Consider the following 22,835-nt stretch of genomic DNA (forward strand, 5'->3'; position numbering starts at 1 on the left):
AGCCCTCCCCCCGGCCCGCTCCTGCGGGGAGCCGCCGCCGGCCCCGGCCCAGCCCGGCCCCAGGCCCCGCCCCGGCCCCGCCGGCCCCGCCCCGGCCCCGCCCCCGCCCTCCACGTCCCGCCATGCCTCGCGGCAGCGCCGCAGCTGTGCCATGGCCTCCGCCGGCGCCGAGCCCGAGCGGCCGCACCCGAAGCCCTTCCTCATCGGCGTCAGCGGCGGCACCGCCAGCGGCAAGGTGAGACCCCGGCGCGGGCCCGGCTGCCCCGGCGGCGGGAGCTGCCTGCTGGCTGCGCTGCGGGCGCGGGGAGCGGGGCTGGGGCGGCGGCGGGGCGCGGGTGGTGCCCGGCCCTGCCTGAGCCCCCCCGGGCCGCCCAGTCCACAGTGTGCGAGAAGATCATGGAGCTGCTGGGGCAGAACGAGGTGGAGCGGCGGCAGCGCAAGGTGCTGATCCTCAGCCAGGACTCCTTCTACAAGGTGCTGACGGCCGAGCAGCAGGCCAAGGCGCTCAAGGGCCAGTACAACTTCGACCACCCTGGTGAGCGGCACCGCCGGCCCGGGGGGGGGGGCTGGGGGCGCAGGGCGGCCGCGGGGCTGGCCGGGCCCGGCGGGGCGGGCGGGCAGGAGCCCCCTTCCCGGGCGGCACCGCTGGCTGCACCTGTGCGGAGCCCTGCTGGAGAGCTGGGAGCAGCCCCGCGCCTTCGGGAGGCTCCGGTAACCTCTGCTGGTCCCAGAGCAGCCTGCCCAGGGCTCTGGGGGAGGCCCCTTCGTGGAGGGGTACAAGAGCCGTGTGGCCGTGGCACCTGGGGGCAGGGCTGAGGGGCCCTGGCGGCGCTGGGGTGACGCTGGACTGGGGGTGTCAGTTCCAGCCACAACGGTCCTGTGAGGCTATGGTTTCGCAAGGGGAGGAGAGATACCAGGAAGGGGCTTTTGTAGAACTGGTTTGGTTGAACTTGAGCCTTAAGATCAAGTCCAACAATAAACCAGCACCACCGTGGGCAGCCCTGGCTAAAAGGGCTTGCAAAGACTGCAGACAGGGCAAGGATCTGGCCTGGGCTGGAGCCTGCTTGTGCTCCTCGGAAGCATTAAAGAGCTCTGAGGGTTGCTGAGTTGCTCTAACAGCCTAAGAGCTGCACAAATCAAAGATCTACCAAGCAGTTGGGTGGAATGATGCAGCTCCCAGGTTCTTCATTTCACTCTGTTGCAGCTGTTTACAAGCAGCAAAGTCTCTCTTCCTTATCTCTGCACCAAGCAGAGCAGTTCTAGCTCAAGGCAGGAAGCGTTGGGTTGCTGCTGGTAGGAAAGAAGAAGTTCTGAGGTCACTCTTTCCTGCTGGAAAAAAACAGCAACCCCCAAACCAGCCAGGGAGACTTTGCTTCAGGTGTAGAGAGCCCAAGCAGAAATCTGAGCTAGCAGCATCGGGAGGACTCTGTGATCTTCTCCAAGCAGAGCAGCCTGGACTAGGGGTGGTGGCAGAGGGGTTGGAACCACACCTTTAAGTCCCAGGTTGCCCAGGGAGGTGGTTGAGACCCCATCCCTGGAGGCACTCAAGACCAGCCTGGATGTGTCCCTGGCAGCCTGCTCTAGCTGGAGTTGTCCCTGCTGATGCAGGAGGGTTGCACAAGATGACCTTTGAGGCTCTCTTCCAACCTGATGCAATCTGTGAGTTTGTCCCCTCCAACCCAAACCATTCCATGACCTGAAATTCCTCCTCTGTGACCTTTCCTCTGCAGATGCTTTCGATAATGATTTGATGCACACAACCCTGCAGAGCATCGTGGAGGGCAGGACGGTGGAGGTGCCGACCTACGACTTCGTCACCCATTCTAGGTGGGTTCTGGCGTGGTGTGGAGCCTTGGGGTGTGCCTGTGGATGTGCCCAGCTTGACTGTCATGTGCTCTGGGTGGTTTTTTTTCCTGGCAGGCTGGCAGAGACCACGGTGGTCTACCCTGCTGACGTTGTCCTCTTCGAGGGGATCCTGGTTTTCTACAGCCAGGACATCCGGGACATGTTCCACCTGCGGCTCTTCGTGGACACCGACTCGGACGTGAGGCTGTCCCGCAGGGGTGAGGCTGTCCCGCAGGGGTGGGGCCGTCCCCAGCCAGCTGCTGGCCCTGCCCTCCTCAGCTCATGGCCCTCCTCCTGCTCTCCCCAGTTCTGCGAGATATGAAGCGTGGCAGGGACCTGGAGCAGATCCTCACCCAGTACACCACCTTCGTCAAGCCTGCCTTCGAGGAGTTCTGCCTGCCGGTACTGGGAGCTTCCCTTGCTTGCTCTGGGGGCCCGGGGTGGGGGAAGGAGGGAAATCAGCTGCAGTGTAGGTGGAGCAGTGGTGGCCTCTGGTACTGCCATTGCACAGGTCCTACACTGAAGGAACTGAAATGGTTCCTCTCTTCTGCTTGCAAATCCCCTTTGAATTGTTTGGTTGGAAGAGATCTTTCAGCTCGAGGCCAGCGTGGAGGACCTGCAGGAGGACACTGCTCACTGCCCTGGGCCGAATGCTTCCTCCTGCACTGGTTCTCAGGCCTTGCAGGGAGAAAAGGCTGAGTTTGCAGCAGGCCCTTGTCAGGGAGCACTGGAGAGCACCTAGGGCAGGTCATGGTAGCCTTGCCTTGCTCCACCACCTCCTTGGGCCCAGATTAGCTGCTGCTGTCATCAGCGTGAGTGGCAAGGAATGCCTCTGAGAACAAAGTGCAGTGTGTGGAGTAAATGAGGTGGAAAAGGCTCCTCCTGCTCCGGATCAAAGCCGTCCTGGGCTTGTAAATGCACTCATTAGCAATGCTGAATTTGCCAGGCCTGCTGGGAGCAGAGGCAGGGAAGGTGAGGGGGGGGGAAGCAGAGGCAGGGAAGGTGAGGGGGGGGGGAAGCAGAGGCAGGGAAGGTGAGGGGGGGGGAAGCAGAGGCAGGGAAGGTGAGGGGGGGGGAAGCAGAGGCAGGGAAGGTGAGGGGGGGGGAAGCAGAGGCAGGGAAGGTGAGGGGGGGGGAAGCAGAGGCAGGGAAGGTGAGGGGGGGGAAGCAGAGGCAGGGAAGGTGAGGGGGGGGGAAGCAGAGGCAGGGAAGGTGAGGGGGGGGAAGCAGAGGCAGGGAAGGTGAGGGGGGGGAAGCAGAGGCAGGGAAGGTGAGGGGGGGGAAGCAGAGGCAGGGAAGGTGAGGGGGGGGAAGCAGAGGCAGGGAAGGTGAGGGGGGGGAAGCAGAGGCTCTGCTGGTGAAGATAAATCAGCTGTCCTCAGAGGCAGGCAGGGGTTCCACAGGCACCTTGGGCATTGGCTCTCAGCAGGGATTTAGCAGTGGCTTGGGAAATGCTGTTTGGAGCCAGCTCCTAGCAAACAGACTGAGCCCAGCTGAAGGCTCTTCAGAAGGGTCTAAGCCAGGTCCTCTGCACTCAACCTGCTGCTTCTACCATCGGGCTTCACCCCAGCTCCTTTCCCTCCACACTCACCACCTTCACCCACACTCCTGTTTTGAGCCAGGTAGAGCAAAAGGGCAGCAAGAGGAACCCCTGACCTTAAATCCAGTTACCCAGGGTGACTTTCTGATTCATGTAGGTGTCCTCATGTCTGAGAGCTTTAACTCTGTGCCCGGAGCACAGGACCCTTTGTCATCTTTGCTCCCAGCTTGCTTTTGCAGCCTCTCCCTAGAGTCCAGCTGGCTTTTCCCGTTCAGTCTCCACACCATTGCTGTTTTGCAGACCAAGAAGTATGCAGATGTGATCATCCCCCGAGGAGTTGACAACATGGGTAAAAAGGGGTTGGGTTTCTGCCTGCTTTCCCTGGGGGTCCACCTTTGGGGTTGGGACGAGAGCAGGTGGCACAGCCTGGCCTTGCCTGCATGCTCCTGAGGAGAGGTGTTCGGGCAGAGGGCTGGAGGCATGGAGCTGCTGGGGGCCTGCCCAGGCTGTGGGGGGCTGGAGGCCCAGCACAGGGTTGCAGTGCTGCCCCTGCTGCTGCAGCTGCTGGTCTCTGGGGGGGTCTGAGCTCGCTGCTGGGGGCAGCCAGGGTCCCGTGTGAGGGCTCACAGACAGCCGAGCGGGGCTGGCCGCGCCGCGTCCTGCTGAGCGCAGCAAGCCCTGCCCTGCGTCTGCCCTTCCTCCGCAGTTGCCATCAACCTCATCGTGCAGCACATCCAGGACATCCTCAACGGAGACATCTGCAAGTGGCAGCGCGGGGCCGTGAACGGCCACGGACGCAGCTCCAAGCGGCCGTTCCCGGAGCAGCCGGAGGGCGGCGCTGTGCTGGGCGCTGGCAAACGCTCCCACCTGGAGTCCAGCAGCCGCCCCCACTGACCCCGCCCGGCCTCGCCTCTGGCACAACCGAGACAGCTCCGGCAGAGGACTTCGGCAGCCTGGCAGGGGAAGTGCCCTTGAGGCCATCCCAGCAGCGGAGGGGATGCTGGTGAGAAACTGCTGCCGGAGGGGAGGGGGAGGGTTGGCCTGAGGCCCCCTCTGCTCCCTGCGGCGTCTGCACGTAGGAGCTCACTCAGGGAGCTGGTGCAGGGAAGTGCTGCTTGCCTCAGTTCCACTCTCTAATGACCTCTCCCCTGAGGTGATCAGCAAGGCTCCCTTTTCCCTGAGGATGCTCCTGCTCAGCAGGAAGTTCTCTGCATCCAGGCCTCTTTACCCCAGCCTGGCTCTCACCCTGTTCATTGTAACAAGTAGGTGCAGTCCTTGTCCTTCTCCACCTTGTTGGCACCTTTAGCTCTGGCACTGCTCTCCTGCCTCCTTTTTCAGCCTGTAGTGGCAGCTGGGGGCAGAGAGCTCCACCTGCAGAGCAGGCGGAGACAGAGAGAGCAGCGACTGTGGGCCACATGGGACCTGGCAGGTCTCTGAGGGGGCAGGCCCTAGAGCCTGTGTGATCCCAGTTCCTAACTATTCCTTCCTAAGCTCCTGACCCTTGCTCTGCTCTGTGATGTTTTTGGTACCCAAATCGTCTCCTTTCTAACCGTTTCTCACCATGTGAGCTCCAACAGGATTGAGTTGCTCATGGAAACAGGAGGCTGAGCTTGTCACTGCCTTTTAGGGCATTTCTGTCCTGCTGGTTGCAGATTCTGCTGGGTGGAATCTGTCTGCTTCCAGAGCTGGGGTGGGTGAGATCAAGGAGGGGCTGCTGTGCCTGGCAGGAGCCTCCTCCTGATGGCACAAACAGCTCTGGAGATGCTCTGCCCTCAGACAGGGTCAGAGCATTTGCCTTGCACTCGGTTTGAACTCAAGAATGACTTTCTGAGCGAGCAGCAGAGGCTGGGAGGATGAACAGCAACATCCCAGCCTCTGCTCTGAGCCCAGAGCAGGGACCCTGCAGCACCAGCAAGCATCCTGAAGTGCTGGCTGAGGCTGTGGCAGTGTCCTTGTGGTGTCCTTCTTGAGTCTGGACTTTGGGGATGAGTTTAAGTCTGAGGGGGGGTGGGAAGTATTATGAGGAACTGTTTCATATTTGCTATTTGCAGCCCCCCAGGGCTGGCTGTGGGCTGTGTGTGTGCTCCTTTGGCTAATAAGTGAACAAAAGTGACCATTTTCTGTTCAAGGTCTTTGTGCTGCTTGTGCTGAGGTGCAGAGGAGCATTTCTGGAGGTGCTCTTGTGCTCAGCACTTCTAAGCTCAGAATTGGTTTGGTTCTGTAATGGCTGAAGCCTTAGGAGGAAAAAAGAGGTTAAGGCATCCTGTCAACCCTGCTCAGCACTGGCCCTGGGGGAAGCTGTTAGCTGGCAGGGATCACTAAGGGAGGAGGAAGATCATGTCCCAACTGCTGCTGGTTAGCTCAGAGTGACAGACTTGGAGGATGAGCTGCTGCCTGAAGCATGAGCTGTGAGGCTGCCTGCAGCAGAAGCAAAATAGTCACCAAAAGCCCCTCTGGATGGCTGTGGTGTTGGATCATAGCTTCCTCTGGGGGTGGGGGAGCTCAGGGCTGCCCTGAATAGCTTTTGTTAGAGCAGAAGGGCACTCAGGAGCACCTGCTCTGGGCAGGGCTGCTGCTCCTTGTTGGGGCTGAGCAAGATCCTGCTGCTGCAGCCATGGGAAACAAAAGTCCACCGTGGCTCAGGTACTGTAACCCTTGGGCAGGCCCCAGAGTGGTCCCAGCCCTCCTGCCCTGGGAATTCCTCTGCTGCTGCAGGGCACAGGGTTTGAGTTGTTTCTCACTCTGAACCCATCTGTACAAGCTGGAGCAGGCTTCCTTCTCAGCACAATCAGCTCCACCTTGCTCCAAGTGCCTCCTCCTCTCAGATCTAAGGTGTGACCCTGCAGCCCAGCAGATCAAATACAGCCACTGCTAGAACCAGGCCCAGGTGAGCACCACAAGAGCCTGGCCTCGGCTGACACCTGGGCCTGCCTGAAGCTGTTTCAGCTTGGTCAGCTGTAACAGTGAACCTGCTCCTGTCTGTCTGGTTTCTGTGCTGCTTAGCTTTATGAAGCCTGCAGCAAAGCCAAATGCTCATCCATAGCCAAGAGTCTCAGGGCATCATTCTGTGCAGCACGAGCTTAATGCTGTAAGGTAATGAAAGAGGGATGAGAGCAGAGGATGGAAAGGGAAGGGGGTGCAGATAATGCATGGCTGTGGGATGGTGCTGAAGAGTGCAGGGCTGGCAGCTGAGAGGTAAAGCAGGGTCAGCTTTAAAGCTGGGGAAACAAAATGGAGTAGCAAAGCAAATGGAGGGGAGGGTCTGCTCTGTCCATTTACAGTGGTGTGCAGCTGCAGAGCAAGCTGCTAGGAAACACAGGACAGCTCTCAGTGCAAGAAGGGGTGAGGAAGAAACCATCAGCTGCTGGGAAGGAGGCAGAAGACCCCCAGGAGCTGGGCTGCTGTCAGCTGAAGTCAGCCCCTGAGGAGCAGTGGAAGGGGGACTGCTAAGGCTGGAAGCTGCTGTGCTGATCACAGCTCTGTTGCTGCCCAGACTTTGTTTTGTAACAGTCTCCTTTATTTTGCTATCCTGCTGTCAGGTCTGGGATCAGGCTGGTCAAGGTGTTGATGGTCACTAACAATAAAGCCTTGGCTTTGCCCAAGAGGTGTTTGCTTGTCATGGCTGCTGCTTCCTGAGGAGGATGTTCCAGCTGTCCTTCCAGCGCAGGGCCCTCAGCTCCCCGGCAGACAGCGAGGGCCACCCGTAGGTCACAGGGCTGAAGGTGCAGTAGGCAAAGTAAACCGAGGAGAACCAGGCTATGGTCAGCCCACTGAACATGCTCTTGAGAAGCAGAGACCTGGGGGGAGAGGAGGAAAAGCACAGGGGTTAGAGCAAGGCAGGTGCCAATGCTGCAGGGCTGTCTGTCCAGCTGCTCTTACCTGCAGAGGTGGTCGCTGAGGTGCTGCAAGACAATGGGAATCAGGAGAATCTGGAAGGTGAGGGCAGGCAGGTAGTGGTAGAGGAAAAGTGTCTTCTCCATCAGGAAGAAGGGCAGGTAGTTCACAGCCCAGCCCCCAACAGAGATGCCCCCAGCTGCGAGCCAGAGCTGCCAGGCATCTGCAGGAGACAGACAGCCGAGAGCATGAGCCCTGCACACCCGAAGGCCCTGGCAGGTTGGCTGCTGGCAGGGCTTGGGGGTTTGTTTTCCCCACTCTGCATTTTGTGCTAATTCAACCTTTAACTTCACCACTCTCAGCTGAAGGAGATGGTGGCAGGACATTGGTGCCAGCACAGAGCAGCTCCGCAGCAGGACACCAAGAAGTGCTGCTGGAAAGGTCAGGGCAGAACTGCCCAGTCACAGGGAGCAGGTGGGACCTTGACTGGGACAAACACACCTAAAATAGCTCCCTCCCCACACAGCCAGGGGCTGCCTCTTTTAAACCATCACAAAAGGGCTCACTAGAGCCTAAAGCTGAGGCCTGAACATCTCTTGGACCCAGGGAATGACTCAAATACTGTGCTGGGTCCTGTCAGATGTCATCAGGTGGTGGTGATACTGCAGTAAGCAGAAGCTCTTCATGAGCTGCTCTGGGTGCTTGTGTGTCCCTGTTAACCATGGCAGGGGCAGGACACTGCCACTTGTGTGTCCCTGTTAACCATGGCAGGGGCAGGACAGCTGCAAAAAGTACTGTGGGTTTGGGGGGGGTCAGTGAAGTGTAGCAGATGTGAGATCCTCCCCCCTCAGCACCCAGCCAGGGGGCTCAGACCTTCAGGGATGTCGTAAATCTGCCTCCTCCGGCGGACCAAGTACCAGAGGGACAGGCAGGTGTAGAGCAGAGCAGCAAGGTTAGCTGAAGTCCAGGTGACCACATTCCCAAGGAGGTGGATCTGGGCCTGAAGGACAGAAGATGAGCTGAGGCTGCAGCTCTGAGCTGAGTTGAAGTATCATCACCTGCAGCAGGCTGCTGAGTTAACTCAGGCTGTGCTGGAGTCTGCTGGAACAAAGCTACTCCAACTCTGCTGCTTTAAGGCTCCTTTTTTAGTGTAAGGCATTCAAGAGATGCCATTGGAGCTGAGCTCATCTTCCACATGGAATCAATCATGGAAACTATTAAACTGCACTGCTCCTTTACAAGAAGCCCTGAGTTCATGAACAGCAACTCCTGTCAGAGCCAGGCCAGAAAACCCCAACCCTCAGGAAGGACCCATCCAGGAGCAGCTCCTGGGCTGGGCCCTGCAGTGCTGCTCTCCCACACCTGCCCCTTCACCAGCTCCATCTTCTCCACTCACACTTACAGCAGAGGTGGGGTGGAGCCAGTAGGCAATGTTTGTGTCCATGGTGATCCAGTCCAGAGCAGAGGAGCTGTACTTGTGTTCTGTGTCTTCACTTTTCAAGGTGAGTATTTTCCACTGAGGGGGGAAATGTGGACACGAAGGTGTTCAGAAGTGGAACAATGAGTGGGGGAGCAGGGAGAGGGGAACAGCTCCAGGTGCTGAGGGTGAGTTCCTAACCTGGGCCTGGAGAAGGCCTCTGCAGCTCTCCTGCTGGATGCTGCTCAATGCAAGGGTTTGCTTCCTTCCACAATGCACTTAGCAATGTGTAGTGCTAGTGAGGGGCAGCGACACTGACTGCTCAGCTGCAGACAGCTTCTGGGGGCCAGCTGATCCTCCTCTCTCCTTCACACAGCCACTTGGGTACTGGCTACTGCACAGCACAGCTCTCTAACAAACACCCTTCTAAGTGCAGTCAGAAATGTTGGGTTCAGTGCCCTGCCAGCAAGGAACACTCACTCCTCAGGCTGAGTCTGCTCAGCTTCCTGCTCTGCAGCAGAGGAGAAATGGAAGGAGTAAGACAAAACTCACCTGCAGTTCTGTGAACTTTGCCATGAAGCTGAGGTTTTTGCTGATGTCCATCTGGGTGGGAGAGTGGAGTTCCACTTCCCTCTCTTTCTGCTCTTGGCCTGGAAGAAAACAGCATAGCTCAGAAACAGGACAGCAGATACAATCCCCCCCCTGGCTCCTGACATCCCAAGAGCCAGCTGCAAGAGCACTCTAAGGGGATCTGGAGCACAGCCCTACAAGGAGCAGCTGGGGGAGCTGGGGGTGTGCAGCCTGGAGAAGAGAAGGCTCAGGGCAGAGCTCATTGCTGTCTGCAACTACCTGAAAGGAGGTTGTAGCCAGGGGGGGTTGGGTACTTCTGCCAGGCACCCAGGGACAGAACAAGAACTTCTTCACTTAAAGAATGACTGGCATTGGAATGGGCTGCCCAGGGAGGTGGTGGAGTCCCCATCCCTGAGGGTGTTCAACAGGAGGCCAGGTGAGGCACTTATTGCCATGGGCTAGTTAATTAGAAGGGTTAGGTGATAGGTTGGACTTGATCCCAGAGGTCTCTTCCAGCCTGGTTAATTCTGTGATTCTGTGAAAGGATTCTGCCAGGTGGATAGAGCCAGAGCCTGCTGAACACAGACAGGATCCCAGCTCCACCAAGTGTCCCTCCAGCCACAGAAGCCTGCTCTGGGACCATGGCTGAGACTTACTTTTCCCATATCTGTGCTCTTCCACATTCCACAGCATGCTCTGGTGGTAGCCCTTGGACAGCTTCTCTCCAACCACCTCCAGCTGCCGGAATCCCCACTCGGGCAAGGATGCTCCGCTGAGCTGGAAGGGGAGCAGGGGTCAGGGTGCTGCCAAGGGAGCTGCAGCATGGAAGCTCTGCCAGGTGGAAGAGGCTCTCTGGGAGGGAAGCCCCCAGGCCCTGCCTGAGCAGCAAATGACAGGGAAGTATGTGAAGTGTCAGCACACAGAGCTGCCTCAGTAAGGGTCACAGTGACCGTGGCAACCTGTGGAGAGCTCTCACTGCTGCAGCTGCTGTCGCACACTGCAGACTCAGCATCAGTTCTGAGGTCTAGCCAAGGCCCAGCTGTGTGCAGGGGGCTCAGGCTCCCCAGCAGCAAGGGCAGCTCTGCATGCTGCAAGGGACTGCAGCATGCCCAGGCCTGCCTGCAGCACACTGCTCCTGTATTTAGCAGCTTTACTGCTTCCTTTCATTAGCTTTTGGGTGGTTCCAGTGGCTTAGGCGTTTTGGAGCAGAGAGTTGAGAGGGCAGGAGAAAAGCATGGAGCAAACAGAGCTACATGGCCTTGCCTTCAGCACTGCAGAGGTGTTCAGGTGAACAAACCTCACTTCTGACAGGATTGTCTTCCAGACCTCGCTGTCAGACTCCCGATTCACAATTTCCTGCAAGAGAAAGAGGCCTTTTGATCAGCAGTGTCTCAGCTGCTGCAGGGTGAGCAAACCCCTCCCCTGCGGCCACTCACCACTCTCCAGAGGTTCTGTGCTGGCATGGAGATGTTATAATCAATATAGCAGGACACTTCCTGGGAGTGGGGGCTGAGAGGGGCAGCAACATCATGCCTGAAAGAGAAGTGAGCTCCTCCAGCACCAGTTCCCAAACTCAAAGGAAGCAAAGGCAGCAAGTCGCTGAGGCAGAGCAGCTTAATAAAGCCAGAAGTAGGCTATAGAGTGTGCTGCTGACTCACAGAAAGCACTCCCCAGCAGGAGCTGCCAGGAGCAGGCTGGGAGGCAGTGCAGATGCCTGTGCTGCCAGGCTGCAGAACAAGCAGTGACTGTGACAAACAGAGAGGCTGTTCACTGCCCTTCCCCATCACCAGCAAATTAGGTTTGGAAGGGACACAGCAAAAACCTGAACTCAGAACAACTCCTTCCTACCCTGAGGGATACTCCAGCCTAGGCAGATGCCTTTGGGAAGCAGTCAGGAGGCAATTTCACACTGCAGCCTTGGCAGAGCAGGGAGGAATCCACTGGCAATTGGCCACAGCAACCCCAGATTCCCCAGCACATCTTCCCAACTGTCTGAGCACATCCTTCTCGTGGGCTAACTCTGGGTTAACTCACCCAGAAGAGTATCTGCACCTGCCTGCAGCAGGGGCAGACAAAGGGCACACATGAAGACCCTCCAAGGGGACCACATAATGAGGAAGCTGCACAGGCCTGATGGACTGTGAACAGGGGTGAAACCCCCCAGCCCCTCTGAAGGCCACCAGCAGAGCCCAGGAAGAGCTGGCAGTGACTGAGCAGTTGGTGATTAGCACCAGACCCCCCTGCCAAGTCAACTGCAAAAGCCAAGCAAGCCTGGAGCAGCCTTTCTCTGGGCTGCAGGGCTCACAGAGCTAACCACGGGAGCTGGGAACCCAGCAGTGACAGGGAGTCTGGAGATCTGAGAGCAAGGGACAGTGCAGCTCCTCTGCGAGGCAGCCCAGCAGGAGGAGGCAGAGGGCGAGGAAGAAGAGGCCTTACGTGTTGAGGTAGCGAGTGGTGATGCCGTGGACCAGCTGCACGATGTGGCCGTGCCGGACCGGCCGGGGTGGGTTGCTCACCACCAGCTGCTGCCTGGTAGAGAGACACCCAGGAGGAAGTGGTTACAGCCTGCTCTAGATTGATTGCAACCTTGTCATGACCTAGCTGCTGGTCAAGAAGCTGCAGGCAGGGACAGACAAATGGCAGCAAGAGAAATTCAAGCAATCCACAGATGGTACCAGGATGGGCACAAAGGTGAGTTAAGGGCAGAGTGGCTCAGGGCATTGGTGGGGGGATGCCAACTCTTCAGCCATGAGGTCAGTGGTCTGAATCCAGGTCAAGCAGGAGCAGGGTCAGTTATTCCCCTTCCCAGACAGCTGTTGGTGGCTTCTGTGACACGAGTCAGTGTTCCAGCAAGCTCTGGCAGGTGATGCAGTAGAACTGATGTCACTTCTGGCAGCACTCAGAGAGAGCAGTGGCTGAGTCTGCCAGGGAGATCAGACTCCTGCTCCTGGCCAGGGCTAAGGCATGCCTTGGCTGCTGGTCACCCAGCTGCTCCATTCTAGGACTTCCTATCCTCCAGGGCTCGCAGGAGTCCTGAGTCTGAAGACTTGGAAGGTTTGTGTGGCTGTGGGCGAGCACCATGGCCAAAGCTCTGCTGAGCAGTGGCTCTGTGCTGCTGGGAGCTCTTCACCCAGCTCCCACAGCAACAAAACAAGCTGCAAAAGCAGTCCTGGATCAGTCTGAAATGCTGCCACCCAAGGGCTGTTACCGGCCAGGCTCCAGGGACAGGGAGTCCTGCTCCCCACGGACAGTTACAGTGGCAAAGACTCCAGCACAAACAGGGCCCCGCAGGCACAGGCACCCTCCTGATGTGGCAGGTTCTGCAGCTCACCCCTCACCTTAAATACAAAGAAACTCTCACTCTGCAGAAGTGATTTCCACTCTTCCTTGGTAAAGCTCACCAAGGCACTCTAATGCCACAGCTCACACACTTCAAAGGCAGCACTTCCCTCTGAGGCAAAGCACCTGAGTCTGGTGAGCCTTTAATGTCCCCCTGTGCCCTGCACAGCCAAGGCAGGAGCAGTTCAGACAGAATTTCAGTCCTCAGCTGTGCTCTAACCACACTGAGGAGAGCTGCTCAGAGCCACCCTTATCAGCTCTGCAGCTGAAATGAACCTGCTCAGGACCACACATGGCCTCTGCACCCATCAGCAGAGACCAGCTCTGCCCTGGTTAGGATTTGGGAGCAGGCAGAAGCTGTGCTGAGGGAAGGCTAGCATTTAAAGCTCTTGCATACTCACATTCCAGGGTCTTTGACAATCCACCAGTTGTTCACATCCTTGAAGGGGTAGCAGGTCACCTGCTGCTGATGGGAGCTGCCTCGGCCGTTCTCATACCTGCACAGAGGGTGACATCCCCACAGCTGTCTGAGAGTGGCCTCCCTGTGCTGGGCTGAGGCTAACTGGGCTGTTTTAGTGAGAGGAATTAGATGCTAGGCTGTGAAAAGGAAACAGTGGAGATGGCTGCTGCACTCCAGGCTTGCTGGGGTGTAGAAAGGCAAGGACACAAACACAGGCAAGAGAGTGTTGGTGTCTCTCTTCTCTCCCTGGGCTTCTGCTGCTCTGCCTGGATCAGTGTAACCCAACTCCTCCTTCTCCTTCTAAGCCCCCTTGCTGAGCCTTCCAGCTCACCATGCACATAAGGCAGACTCTGGGATAAGGCAGAGGGGTGGAAAGGAGGTGGAAGGGTGGTTGGGAGCCCCTCCTGGGGACTCTGCTTTCTGGGAGGGTGTTGTGTTTCTGCACTACTTTTGACTTGTCCACAACTGTATGTGGCTGTAAATGTTTCTGTACATTGTGTATGTATCTGCTTGCAACTTGTGCTAAGCTGTAAGAGCAGCTTCACTCCTTAACTCCCAGCCAGCTCAGTCTAGTCTGGCTGACTTCATATGGTGGGGGGGTGCTGGCAACTCCCAGACCACCACACTCCTGTGCTCAGCACCGGAGCCCTGCCTCCATTCCTACAGCAGTGTGCTCTGGAGGGCTGCTGAAGAGATTGCCAGCACCTAAACAGAGCCAACTGGAGTGCCAGGGGAGGAGCCAGAGCAGACTTTCACCCTAACAACACAGCCCCAGCCAGACTCACCTGATGGGGTAAGTGCTGGTGTGAGAATGCAGCCAGCACTGCATGGGCTTGCCCAGGACGTTCCGCAGAGTGATCTGAGAGCCGTAGGCCACCTCCAGGGGCTGCCCCTGGGTGATCCGAGCCAGCCCACCCTGAGAAGCACACAACAGGGTGAGTGGGAAGGAGGAGAAACAACCCAGAGGCTGCTTCAGTCCTGTGTGAAGAGTCATTTAAACACAGCAGTGTCTCAGCACAGTTCCTCCTCATTTGGCCGTGGCTGCAAAGATGAAGTCTGGCAGCAGCACTCTGCAGGCAGTAAATACATCAAGGCCTGAAAGGCTCCAGGGCTTGGGGAAAGTCCCTGAAAGTTTGCCCCAAAAGCCAGAGCAAGCACTCCTACAGCAGATCACACTGTCAGCCTACCAGATCATCACCTGGAGTTCAGCACTGGCTGTTTGTGTGCAGTTTGCTGTAGGAAGGGCCAAACCCTGAGCAGAAGAGTGACCAGAAGTGCTCTGGGTCCTCTGGGCAAAGCCCTTCCTCCAGCACGTGGACTTCAGCCACTGCTGCTTCAGCTTTAGGCAGCAGCTCAATGGCTCAAAAGGAGCAAAGATGCCAGACCACAGGAAGACAGCACACTCCTCCTGCTCCCCTAACCAAGCAGTTTCACAGCCACCTCTGCTTTACCTCTAGGCTGGCTTGGAAGGCACTGGACATGATCTGGTCATGAGGCCCCGAGCGGTACAGCAGCGTCAGGTGCAGGTAGAAGAAGGACAGGTACATTGCCACAGGGATGAGGAGGAGGGCCAGGCCCCTGGCTAGAAAATGGCAGATCAGGGAAACCTGGAAGGACAGTGAGGACTCGATGGGTTCATGGCCCAGACACAAACCCGTGACAAAACAGCACTGCCCCTGGCTTCCCCTGCCTGTCTTTTAAGTTTCCCCCAACCACCCTCATTCAGATCTAACTTTGTGGACAGCTGAAAAACTTCCACTGAGGATCTGGACTGGAGCCAGCAGGAGGTGTGTGAAACAGTAGAGGTTTTGAGCTCCAGATCACTGAGCCATGGATAAGAGCAGGAAAGGCAGCCACACACATGTGCTTATCTTCAGCTCCACCTCCTCCAGCAGCTGAGCTGGGAAAGTGTTCTGTGACCTGAGGGTTTGCAGACTGTGAGGAGGAATCGAGTACAGGACCCAGCTACCCACAGCACCCTTAGCTGTGGCCCTGCAGGGCTCCTGTATTGCAAAGCTGCCCACGAGGCACCCACCTGGTTGTGCTACCTACATTGGAGAGGCTCTGGTCTCCGATCAGGTGCCAGAAGTGCAGTCCTGCGAGGGCCAGCAGCAGCAGGTAGGTGAACAGGCCCATGTATTTCACCCTGGGAAGCAAGGGCATTGAAAGTGAGCACAGCTGAAAGCTTCACCATCACCCAGCACAGGAAACAAACAGCCAAAGCTTCTCTTCAGCAGGATGCAAAGTCCAAGCACTTAGGCCCATGACCAGTTTGGTACAAGGGCATAAATAAGCTCCAAGGCTTTGCCACCAGAAGATAACATTTGTTTGCCAGTGGCATTAGGTAATGGCAGTGACAGAGAACTTTCTTGATAACAGGATGACACAGCACAGAGTTGCTGCATTCAGACTCCCTGAGGCTTGAGGAAGAAATGCAGCTGCTGATTCATAACACAGAGAGAAACTGGAGCTGTCCTCCCCAGGACAGAACCCTGCAATGCCCAGCACTGCCCACGGTGAGCTGCCAGCCTCTCCAGAGAAATGATCCAGCTCCTCACAAAGCCATGCAGAGCTGTCTGCTCACAACAGCACCAAGAAGCACTCTGCAAAAGCCAAAGCCTCACTGATACCTCAGAGGGCAGGCATAGAAGTCAGCTTCCTAAAGCAAAGGGAGACAACACCACTTACCCCACTGCACAAGAGCAAGCTGCTCCAGTCAGGAGAAGCCAAAACCACCAGCAACCAGAGAAGGAACTTAAACAAAAGGACAAAGGAAAGGAGTTGTGGTGAGATCTGGGCACCACCTTATCCTGAATTCAGGTAACTTGACTTGAAAACCCCTTGCAGGACTCCACTACTCCTTGCTCTGCTCAGAGGTGCCTCATTTTGAGCCTCCCACACCACCAGCTCTCAGCCCTGACCCACAGCGTGCTGGTAAATGTACCTGTCTGTGTCCTGAGAAGCAAAGTTGAGCCTCAACTGCTTTCTGGTAATAAAGGAAATGCACTCAATCTCTTGCTGAGTTCACCTTAAAGATGATGTTACTTTACTAAAGACTGCTTTATGCTCTGCAGGGGCCAGAGACCCTGTGGAGTCACAAGAGACGAGACCCAGGTCTCTAAATGCTGTGCCTGTAAAGGAGCACTCAGTGGTTTGCTGTCACCAGTGCCTCTGTGCACAGAAGGAAACCTTCCCCTGCACATCTGGGTGGGCAAAGCAGTGCTCCCAATGGCTTCTATTGCAAAATAAACCAAGACAACCTTGCTAGCAGTTACTACACTGCCTAGGAGGAAAAAGAAACCCCCCTGGGGCAGCACTAGGAGAGGTGTGGGGGTTGGATTTTATCACTCGATGAAGACAGCTGCAGAGTGGTGACTTACAGTCAAAACACCACACAGGCTGTGACACCAAAAGGATCTCCCACAGGATGGGAGGCAACCCAACTTTACCTGTTCCTTGGCAGATTGTAGAACTTCAGGTAGGACAAAACTGCCAACAGGATAAAAAAAATCAGTATTGATTCCAGCAGCATGAACCTTGACTGAGTGATCAAAGAGTTCTCTGTTGGAGAAGAGAGACAGGGAGGAAATTAGAGAACCTATCTAGAGGCAAGACAACCAAATCACTGCTCAACAGAAGGGCCTGGACCTTTAAGGACAGCCAATTACTTTGCAGTCCTACTGGCTGGAGCAGGGTGAGGTTGGTTTGAAGGCACAAAAGCACCTCCAGCAGGAGCAAAGTGCATGGCTGTAGCTGTCTCCAAGGACAAAGAGGTGGGCGAGCAGTAACGGCTGGCAGGAGGCAGATAAGGCTGCTGTGATTGCCTCCAAAGGCAGAGAAAATCAATGCTGGGAAAGCCAGAGGCAGAGTCAGGGCAGTGGCCCCAGCAGGCAAAGAGCAGGATGACAAATCTTGGAAGAGGAGCTGCAACCTGAGCAGGATTCTCTGAGCCAGACTCAGCGCAGCCAGCAGCCAGGAGAGGTCTCTCTTATCAGGGTGCTACAGGGTTGCTGAGAGGCTCTTCTCGTTTTGGGCAGCTGCCAGCAAACCCTCAGAAAAAAAAAGAACCCCACAGGGTGTCAGAGCATGGTGCCAGGGACACAGCCTGCTCAGCTGCACTTTGGAGATGAGATGTGACGAGCTCTGACTCCAAGGGTCATCCTGCTGTTACCAACCAGTGTGCTGCAACTCATCCTGAAAACCCCCGAGGAAGAGGGCTCAGAACTCCTGGGACAGAAGGAAAGTGGCTCCTGTGAGGCTGCTGAGCCTGCTCACTTGGCTCAGTGGTGAAATGCTAAAGCCTCAGCCTGGAATGGCAGCCTGAGAGGTTCAGCAGAGACTGAGACAGGCCAGGGCTGACAGTAGGCTCTGGTGTGCTCTCAGCATGCTGTGGGGAGACCTCTCCAGCCTTTTATATGCACCTCAAAAATTCACACAGGTTGATGGGACCTCTCCCCCTGTGCCTGAAGAACAAGGCCCAGGCTCTTACCCAGGAGGATCAGAAGAGCAGCTCCAAGCGCGGCGCAGTGGCAGAAATGCATTTCCACCACAATCTGGTATGCCAAAGGCACGCAGAGAGCACCAGCCAGGGCTGGCAGCAGCCTCAGGGACCACACAGGGACGTTGGTGGTGTATTCTGGAAGAGGAGACAGGAGTGCTGCTCAGATGTGCAGAGAAGGGAGACTGACAGAGAGCTCCTCATGGCTCTCACAGGCTGTCAAATCTAACTCCTCCCTTAGGAACTCATTGTCCATCTTGTGCTGCTTAAGCTGCTCTGCTTTAAACAGCCTGTGCCATGGATCACAGTGCCTCACACTTCTGCTAGAGAGCTGCACATGATTTAGCTAAGAGAAGTGAAGGTGTCAAATAAAGCCTCAGGACATTCAACAACTTGCCAGAGGGCAGGGATCCACCCAGAGGGACCTGGACAGGCTGCAGAGCTGTGCCCAGACCAACCTCACGGCACTGAACAAGGCCAAGTGGAAGATCCTGCACCTGGGTGGGTGCAGTCCTGAGCACAACTCCAGGCTGGGTGGGGAATGGCTGAGAGCAGCCCTGAGGAACAGGACCTGGGGGTCTGGGCTGAGGAAAAGCTCAACAGGAGCCTGCAGTGGGAGTGCAGCCCAGACACAACCCTGTGCTGGGCTGCAGCAAGAGCAGTGTGGGCACAGGGCAAGGGAGGGGATTCTGCCCCTTGGCTCTGCTCTCCTCAGACCCCACCTGCAGTCCTGGGGGCAGCTCTGGAGCCCCCAGCACAAGCAGGACATGGAAGTGTTGCAGCCAGTGCAGAGGAGGCCACCAAGATGCTGAGAGGGCTGCAGCAGCTCTGATGTGAGCACAGGCTGAGAGAGTTGGGGCTCTGCAGCCTGGAGAAGAGAAGGCTTGGAGGAGACCTTGGAGTGGCTTTCTGGGATCTGAATGGGGCTGCAGAAGGGCTGGGGAGGGACTATTGACAAGGTCTGGGAATGAGAGGAGGAAGAGGAGGAGGGATGGGTTTGAAGTGGCAGAGAGGAGATCGAAAGTGGATGTTAGGAAGAAGTTGTTTGCAGTGAGGGTGGTGAGAGCCTGGCACAGGTTGCCCAGGGACGTTGTGGAGCACAGAAGCACCCAATGGGATCTTTGATCTTTGATCACGTTGGGTGCTTCTGTGCTCCACAACCTCCCTGGAGGTGTTCAGGACCAGGCTGGATGAGGCCCTGAGTGACCTGCTCTAGTGGGAGGTGTCCCTGCCTATGGCAAAGGGTTAGAACTGCTGATCCTTGAGGTCCCTTCCAACCTAAACCCTTCTATGGTTCTAAAAGTGTTATTTCCACTACCCAGGCAAGAGGAATCTGTCAGCCACAGAATTACTGCTGCTGTCCTCAAACATGTGAGACAGTTCAAATCAGCTCTTACCAGCTCCAATCCTGTTCCACAAGAAGTTTCCATCAAATCCTCCTAAGTACCCTACAACATAAGCAACAATTCAGAATTTCCAGTCTCAAAACAAGCCTAAAACTGCTGCTAAGTTAGTCCTGGAACCATTTCCCAGACACAGCTTTTCCATGCATGAAAAGCCTTTCCCAGAAGGGTCCTCTTTGGTGCTGCTCTGCCTGCAGCTGTGCTTGGTGATGTGCAGAGGCACAAAGAATATAAATGGGGATGGATGACTCCCAGTGACAAAGTTCTAAGCTTGCTTAACCTCTCCTTCCCATACAGACTTTTATGTATCCCAGCTACAGAAAGCTACTCAGGCTGGAAGTCTGCCTGCTGCTGACTGTTTCCAGTCACTGGCAGTTGAGGCTGAGGGAGCTGGGGGTTGTTTAGCCTGGAGAAGAGGAGGCTCAGGGGTGACCTCATTGCTGTCTACAACTACCTGAGGGGACACTGTAGTCAGGTGGGGGTTGGCCTCTTCTCCCAAGCAAGCAGCAACAGAACAAGGGGACACAGTCTCAAGTTGTGCCAGGGCAAGTATAGGCTGGATGTCAGAAGGAAGCTCTCCACAGAGAGAGTGATTGGCATTGGAATGGGCTGCCCAGGGAGGTGGTGGAGTCCCCGTCCCTGGGGGTCTTCAAGCAAAGCCTGGATGAGGCACTTAGTGCCATGGTCTGGTTGACTGGCTAGGGCTGGGTGCTAGGTTGGACTGGATGAGCTTGGAGGTCTCTTCCAACCTGCCTGATTCTATGATTCTATGATTCTTCCCCTTTACCCAAAGGGCTGGCTAACAACGAGGTGACGGATGCAGGGCTCCACCACCTCCCCAGTACTCCTGCAACAGCCCCTAACAACATTAAACAAGGGCAATCCCAATCCCCCCTACACAAGACCCTCCCAGCTGCCTTCTGCTTTAACCCCACTAATGAGATCTGACCTCTCACTTCTAAGCATCACTTCTCTCTGCCTCAGCAAGAGCCACCTCACAGACGCAGGAGCTGCCCTACCTCCCAGGGCCAGCAGCATGTGGCCCAAAGGTGGGCCACTGTCATCCACGAAGAAGATCCTCTTCATGTAGAGCGAAACGAACTGCCCGTAGTAAACTTCATCAAAGCTGAAACGTGAGGCAGAAGCACATCAGACCCGACTGGAAACGCCTGCAAGCCAGGGGGTAGCAGGCAAGCAGACACTGGTTGGTTGGTGGGCAGCCAGGAATGCAGTGGGGCTCTGCCCCTTCGCCCTCCCCTCAGGAGTTTCTGCCAGGGAAACACTGTCAGGAGGCTGCAGCGTGGCCACCTCTGCTCCTGCACTCTTACTCAGGAGCGTTTAACCTGCCGCGGGCTGTCACTGCAGGGGGAGATCAAAGCGGTGTACTCACACGACAGCCCGCGGATAGGAGAGCCCCCACAGGCGACTCAGTAAGCCCAGCACAGTCAGCACCACGAGGTTCAGGTTGATCTCGGCAGTGACCACAATCGGCTGCTTCAGAAAGCTCAGCATCCTGCCAGAGCTGTGCCCAGACCTCCGGGAGAAGCAGAGAACGGCAGCACTCAGCCTTCTGCTCACCGCAGCCAGGCACTTTCTGCTGCCAGCAGCTCCTGGTAACTGAGCTCCCAGCGTTCTCCTGCCTCCTGCTTGTGTTTTCTGCTCTACCTATGGGAGGCACTCTACAAGTGAAGGCACCAAACACACTTCACTTTTCACCTGCCAAGCTTCTGGAACAGGCTGTCCAGGGAGGTTGTGGATTCCTCCTCCCTGGGGGTGTTCAAGACCAGGCTGGATGAGGCCGTGGGCAACCAAGTCTAGTAGAGAGGTGTCCCTGTCCATGGCAGGGGGGTTAGAGAATATGATCTCAGAGGGCACTTCGACCTAAGCCATCCAACGTCTCTACACTTGTACAGCTGTCATCAACAGCAAGCCAGAAACTTGGGTGGTTCATACACTGGCCCTGCAAAGACAACAACTTCGTTCAAGCCTCTACTCTGCTCTGCACTCTCCCAGCCCAAATTCTGATGCTAAGTGATAGCAAATCACATGCTCAGGCAGCTGCAGGCTCAGGTACCTCCAAAACAAACAACCTGAGCTTTCTTGGTGGGGGCAGGACTGGAAAACATCCTCTGTCTTAAAAGAGCTGGCGACTGGAGCAGCGGTGCAGGTGCTGCAGGGCTCCAGCACAGCCCAGGTGCTGCAGGGCTCCAGCACAGCCCAGGTGCTGCAGGGCTCTAGCACAGCCCAGGTGCTGCAGGGCTCCAGCACAGCCCAGGTGCTGCAGGGCTCTAGCACAGCCCAGGTGCTGCAGGGCTCCAGCACAGCCCAGGTGCTGCAGGGCTCCAGCACAGCCCAGGTGCTGCAGGGCTCCAGCACAGCCCAGGTGCTGCAGGGCTCCAGCACAGCCCAGGTGCTGCAGGGCTCTAGCACAGCCCAGGTGCTGCAGGGCTCCAGCACAGCCCAGGTGCTGCAGGGCTCCAGCACAGCCCAGGTGCTGCAGGGCTCCAGCACAGCCCAGGTGCTGCAGGGCTCCAGCACAGCCCAGGTGCTGCAGGGCTCTAGCACAGCTTAGGTGCTGCAGGGCTCCAGCACAGCCTAGGTGCTGCAGGGCTACAGCACAGCCCAGGTGCTGCAGGGCTCTAGCACAGCCTAGGAGCTGCAGGGCTCCAGCACAGCCTAGGTGCTGCAGGGCTCTAGCACAGCCTAGGTGCTGCAGGGCTCCAGCACAGCCCAGGTGCTGCAGGGCTCTAGCACAGCCTAGGTGCTGCAGGGCTCCAGCACAGCCTAGGTGCTGCAGGGCTCCAGCACTGCCTAGGGGAGCGCTGCAGAAAGCAGGACTGATCTCTAGGCAGAACTGCTAACAGCTCGGGCGGGAGGCAGAAAACTGAGGGGATCAGCGCTGCAGTTCCTCACCTCGACGCCGCCGAAAGCTACCGGAACAAATCCACCTGCAGGGCTCCGGTCAGGCGAGAACAAAGCGCACCGAGAGCACATCAGCAGCAGGTGCGGGGCGCCTGCCCTGGCCGCCCGCTGCCCGCAGCACACGCAGCTGCCTTCATCAGCCGCTCTGCAGAGCTCTGCCTCCCGCCGGCCCTGGGCACACACCTGCGACATCAGCACAAGCGCAGCCGCAGGGGGCGCCGGCAGGGGCAGGCTGCCTCCCCCCCAGCGCAGCTGCCTCCCCCCGGCCGCCCCCAGCGCCCCCCGCAAGGATGAAGCCCTGCACCGGACCTCGCCTCCCTTCCATGAGCCTCATCGGGGCTCTTATCACAGCAGAACCACCCCAGGGCTGTGCTCGCTCCGGGACGGCTTTTGGGGCGCCCCAGGGCCGCTGCCCTCCCCCCGCTCCTTCCACCCTCCCCTCGGGCCTCGTGGGAGCCACCGACCCCCGCCCCGCGCCAGGCCCCGCACCCGCCCGGAGCCCCGGGGAGGGGGCAGCGGTGCCAGGAGCACCTCAACCAGGCCTCACCCCAACGTACTTGAGCCTTACGGAGGCGAGAGGGGCGCAGGAGCCCCCCGCGGCCGCAGCGGGACCTCGGCACCCCGGCGGAGGCAGCGGGACCCGGGACCGGCAGCGGGACCCGGGACCGGCAGCGGGACCCGGGGGGAGGCAGCGGGACCCCGGCGGGAGGCAGCGGGACCCGGGGGGAGGCAGCGGGACCCGGGAGCGGCAGCGGGACCCGGGGGGAGGCAGCGGGACCCGGGGGGAGGCAGCGGGACCCGGGGGGAGGCAGCGGGACCCGGGGGGAGGCAGCGGGACCCGGCGGGAGGCAGCGGGACCCCGGCGGGAGGCAGCGGGACCCGGCGGGAGGCAGCGGGACCCCGGGACCGGCAGCGGGGCCGCGGCTCCGGGACGGGAGGGGCTGAGGGCGGGGCCGCGGCGGCAGGCGCCGGAAGTGACGTCAGCCGCAGGGAGCGGTGCCGCGGCC

At 57.8% G+C, this 22,835-nt stretch overlaps 2 protein-coding genes across 5 annotated transcripts; one reads left to right on the plus strand and one right to left on the minus strand.

Moving 5' to 3' along the window:
- The first annotated feature begins 116 nt into the window (after nt 1-116).
- On the plus strand, nt 117-6,989 carry UCK1 (uridine-cytidine kinase 1). The gene is made up of 7 exons (XM_064171462.1): nt 117-235; nt 376-535; nt 1,731-1,827; nt 1,921-2,063; nt 2,153-2,247; nt 3,686-3,734; nt 4,092-6,989. The coding sequence occupies exons 1-7, from the start codon at nt 152-154 to the stop codon at nt 4,277-4,279; spliced, it is 816 nt and encodes a 271-aa protein (XP_064027532.1). The 5' UTR covers nt 117-151; the 3' UTR covers nt 4,280-6,989.
- POMT1 (protein O-mannosyltransferase 1) lies at nt 6,881-22,403 on the minus strand. Of its 4 annotated transcripts, XM_064171459.1 has the most exons (21): nt 22,386-22,403; nt 21,820-21,999; nt 20,297-20,440; nt 19,926-20,032; nt 18,901-18,951; nt 17,495-17,641; nt 16,455-16,566; nt 15,694-15,759; nt 15,058-15,151; nt 14,457-14,612; nt 13,791-13,921; nt 12,947-13,042; nt 11,643-11,735; nt 10,643-10,739; nt 10,470-10,562; nt 9,863-9,983; nt 9,189-9,286; nt 8,622-8,735; nt 8,093-8,219; nt 7,265-7,442; nt 6,881-7,182 (listed from the first exon to the last, which is right to left on the minus strand). In XM_064171459.1, exons 3-21 carry the CDS (start codon nt 20,416-20,418, stop codon nt 7,002-7,004), a joined length of 2,184 nt encoding a protein of 727 aa, XP_064027529.1. In that variant the 5' UTR covers nt 20,419-20,440; nt 21,820-21,999; nt 22,386-22,403; the 3' UTR covers nt 6,881-7,001. The 4 variants fall into 4 exon arrangements, with proteins under 4 accessions (XP_064027529.1, XP_064027530.1, XP_064027531.1 ...); XM_064171460.1 differs by lacking the exon at nt 21,820-21,999 and having other exon boundaries at nt 22,386-22,402; XM_064171461.1 differs by lacking the exon at nt 22,386-22,403 and having other exon boundaries at nt 16,455-16,494; nt 21,820-22,098.
- Nucleotides 22,404-22,835: the final 432 nt, after the last annotated feature.

Source organism: Pogoniulus pusillus, chromosome 35 (genome assembly GCF_015220805.1).
Source record: "Pogoniulus pusillus isolate bPogPus1 chromosome 35, bPogPus1.pri, whole genome shotgun sequence".
NCBI classification, from domain to species: domain Eukaryota; kingdom Metazoa; phylum Chordata; class Aves; order Piciformes; family Lybiidae; genus Pogoniulus; species Pogoniulus pusillus.

What these genes read in the sequence shown, in the direction of transcription:
- UCK1 (XM_064171462.1), top strand. Translation starts at nt 152, where the DNA reads ATGGCCTCCGCCGGCGCCGAGCCCGAGCGGCCGCACCCGAAGCCCTTC. An exon ending in GCGGCACCGCCAGCGGCAAG is followed by an intron (nt 236 to 375) that starts GTGAGACCCCGG and finishes CGGGCCGCCCAG; the next exon opens with TCCACAGTGTGCGAGAAGAT. An exon ending in GACTTCGTCACCCATTCTAG is followed by an intron (nt 1,828 to 1,920) that starts GTGGGTTCTGGC and finishes TTTTCCTGGCAG; the next exon opens with GCTGGCAGAGACCACGGTGG.
- POMT1 (XM_064171459.1), bottom strand. Translation starts at nt 20,418, where the DNA reads ATGCTGAGCTTTCTGAAGCAGCCGATTGTGGTCACTGCCGAGATCAAC. An exon ending in TCCTATCCGCGGGCTGTCGT is followed by an intron (nt 20,033 to 20,296) that starts GTGAGTACACCG and finishes CTCACGTTTCAG; the next exon opens with CTTTGATGAAGTTTACTACG. An exon ending in ACCACTCGCTACCTCAACAC is followed by an intron (nt 10,740 to 11,642) that starts GTAAGGCCTCTT and finishes CTTCTCTTTCAG; the next exon opens with GCATGATGTTGCTGCCCCTC.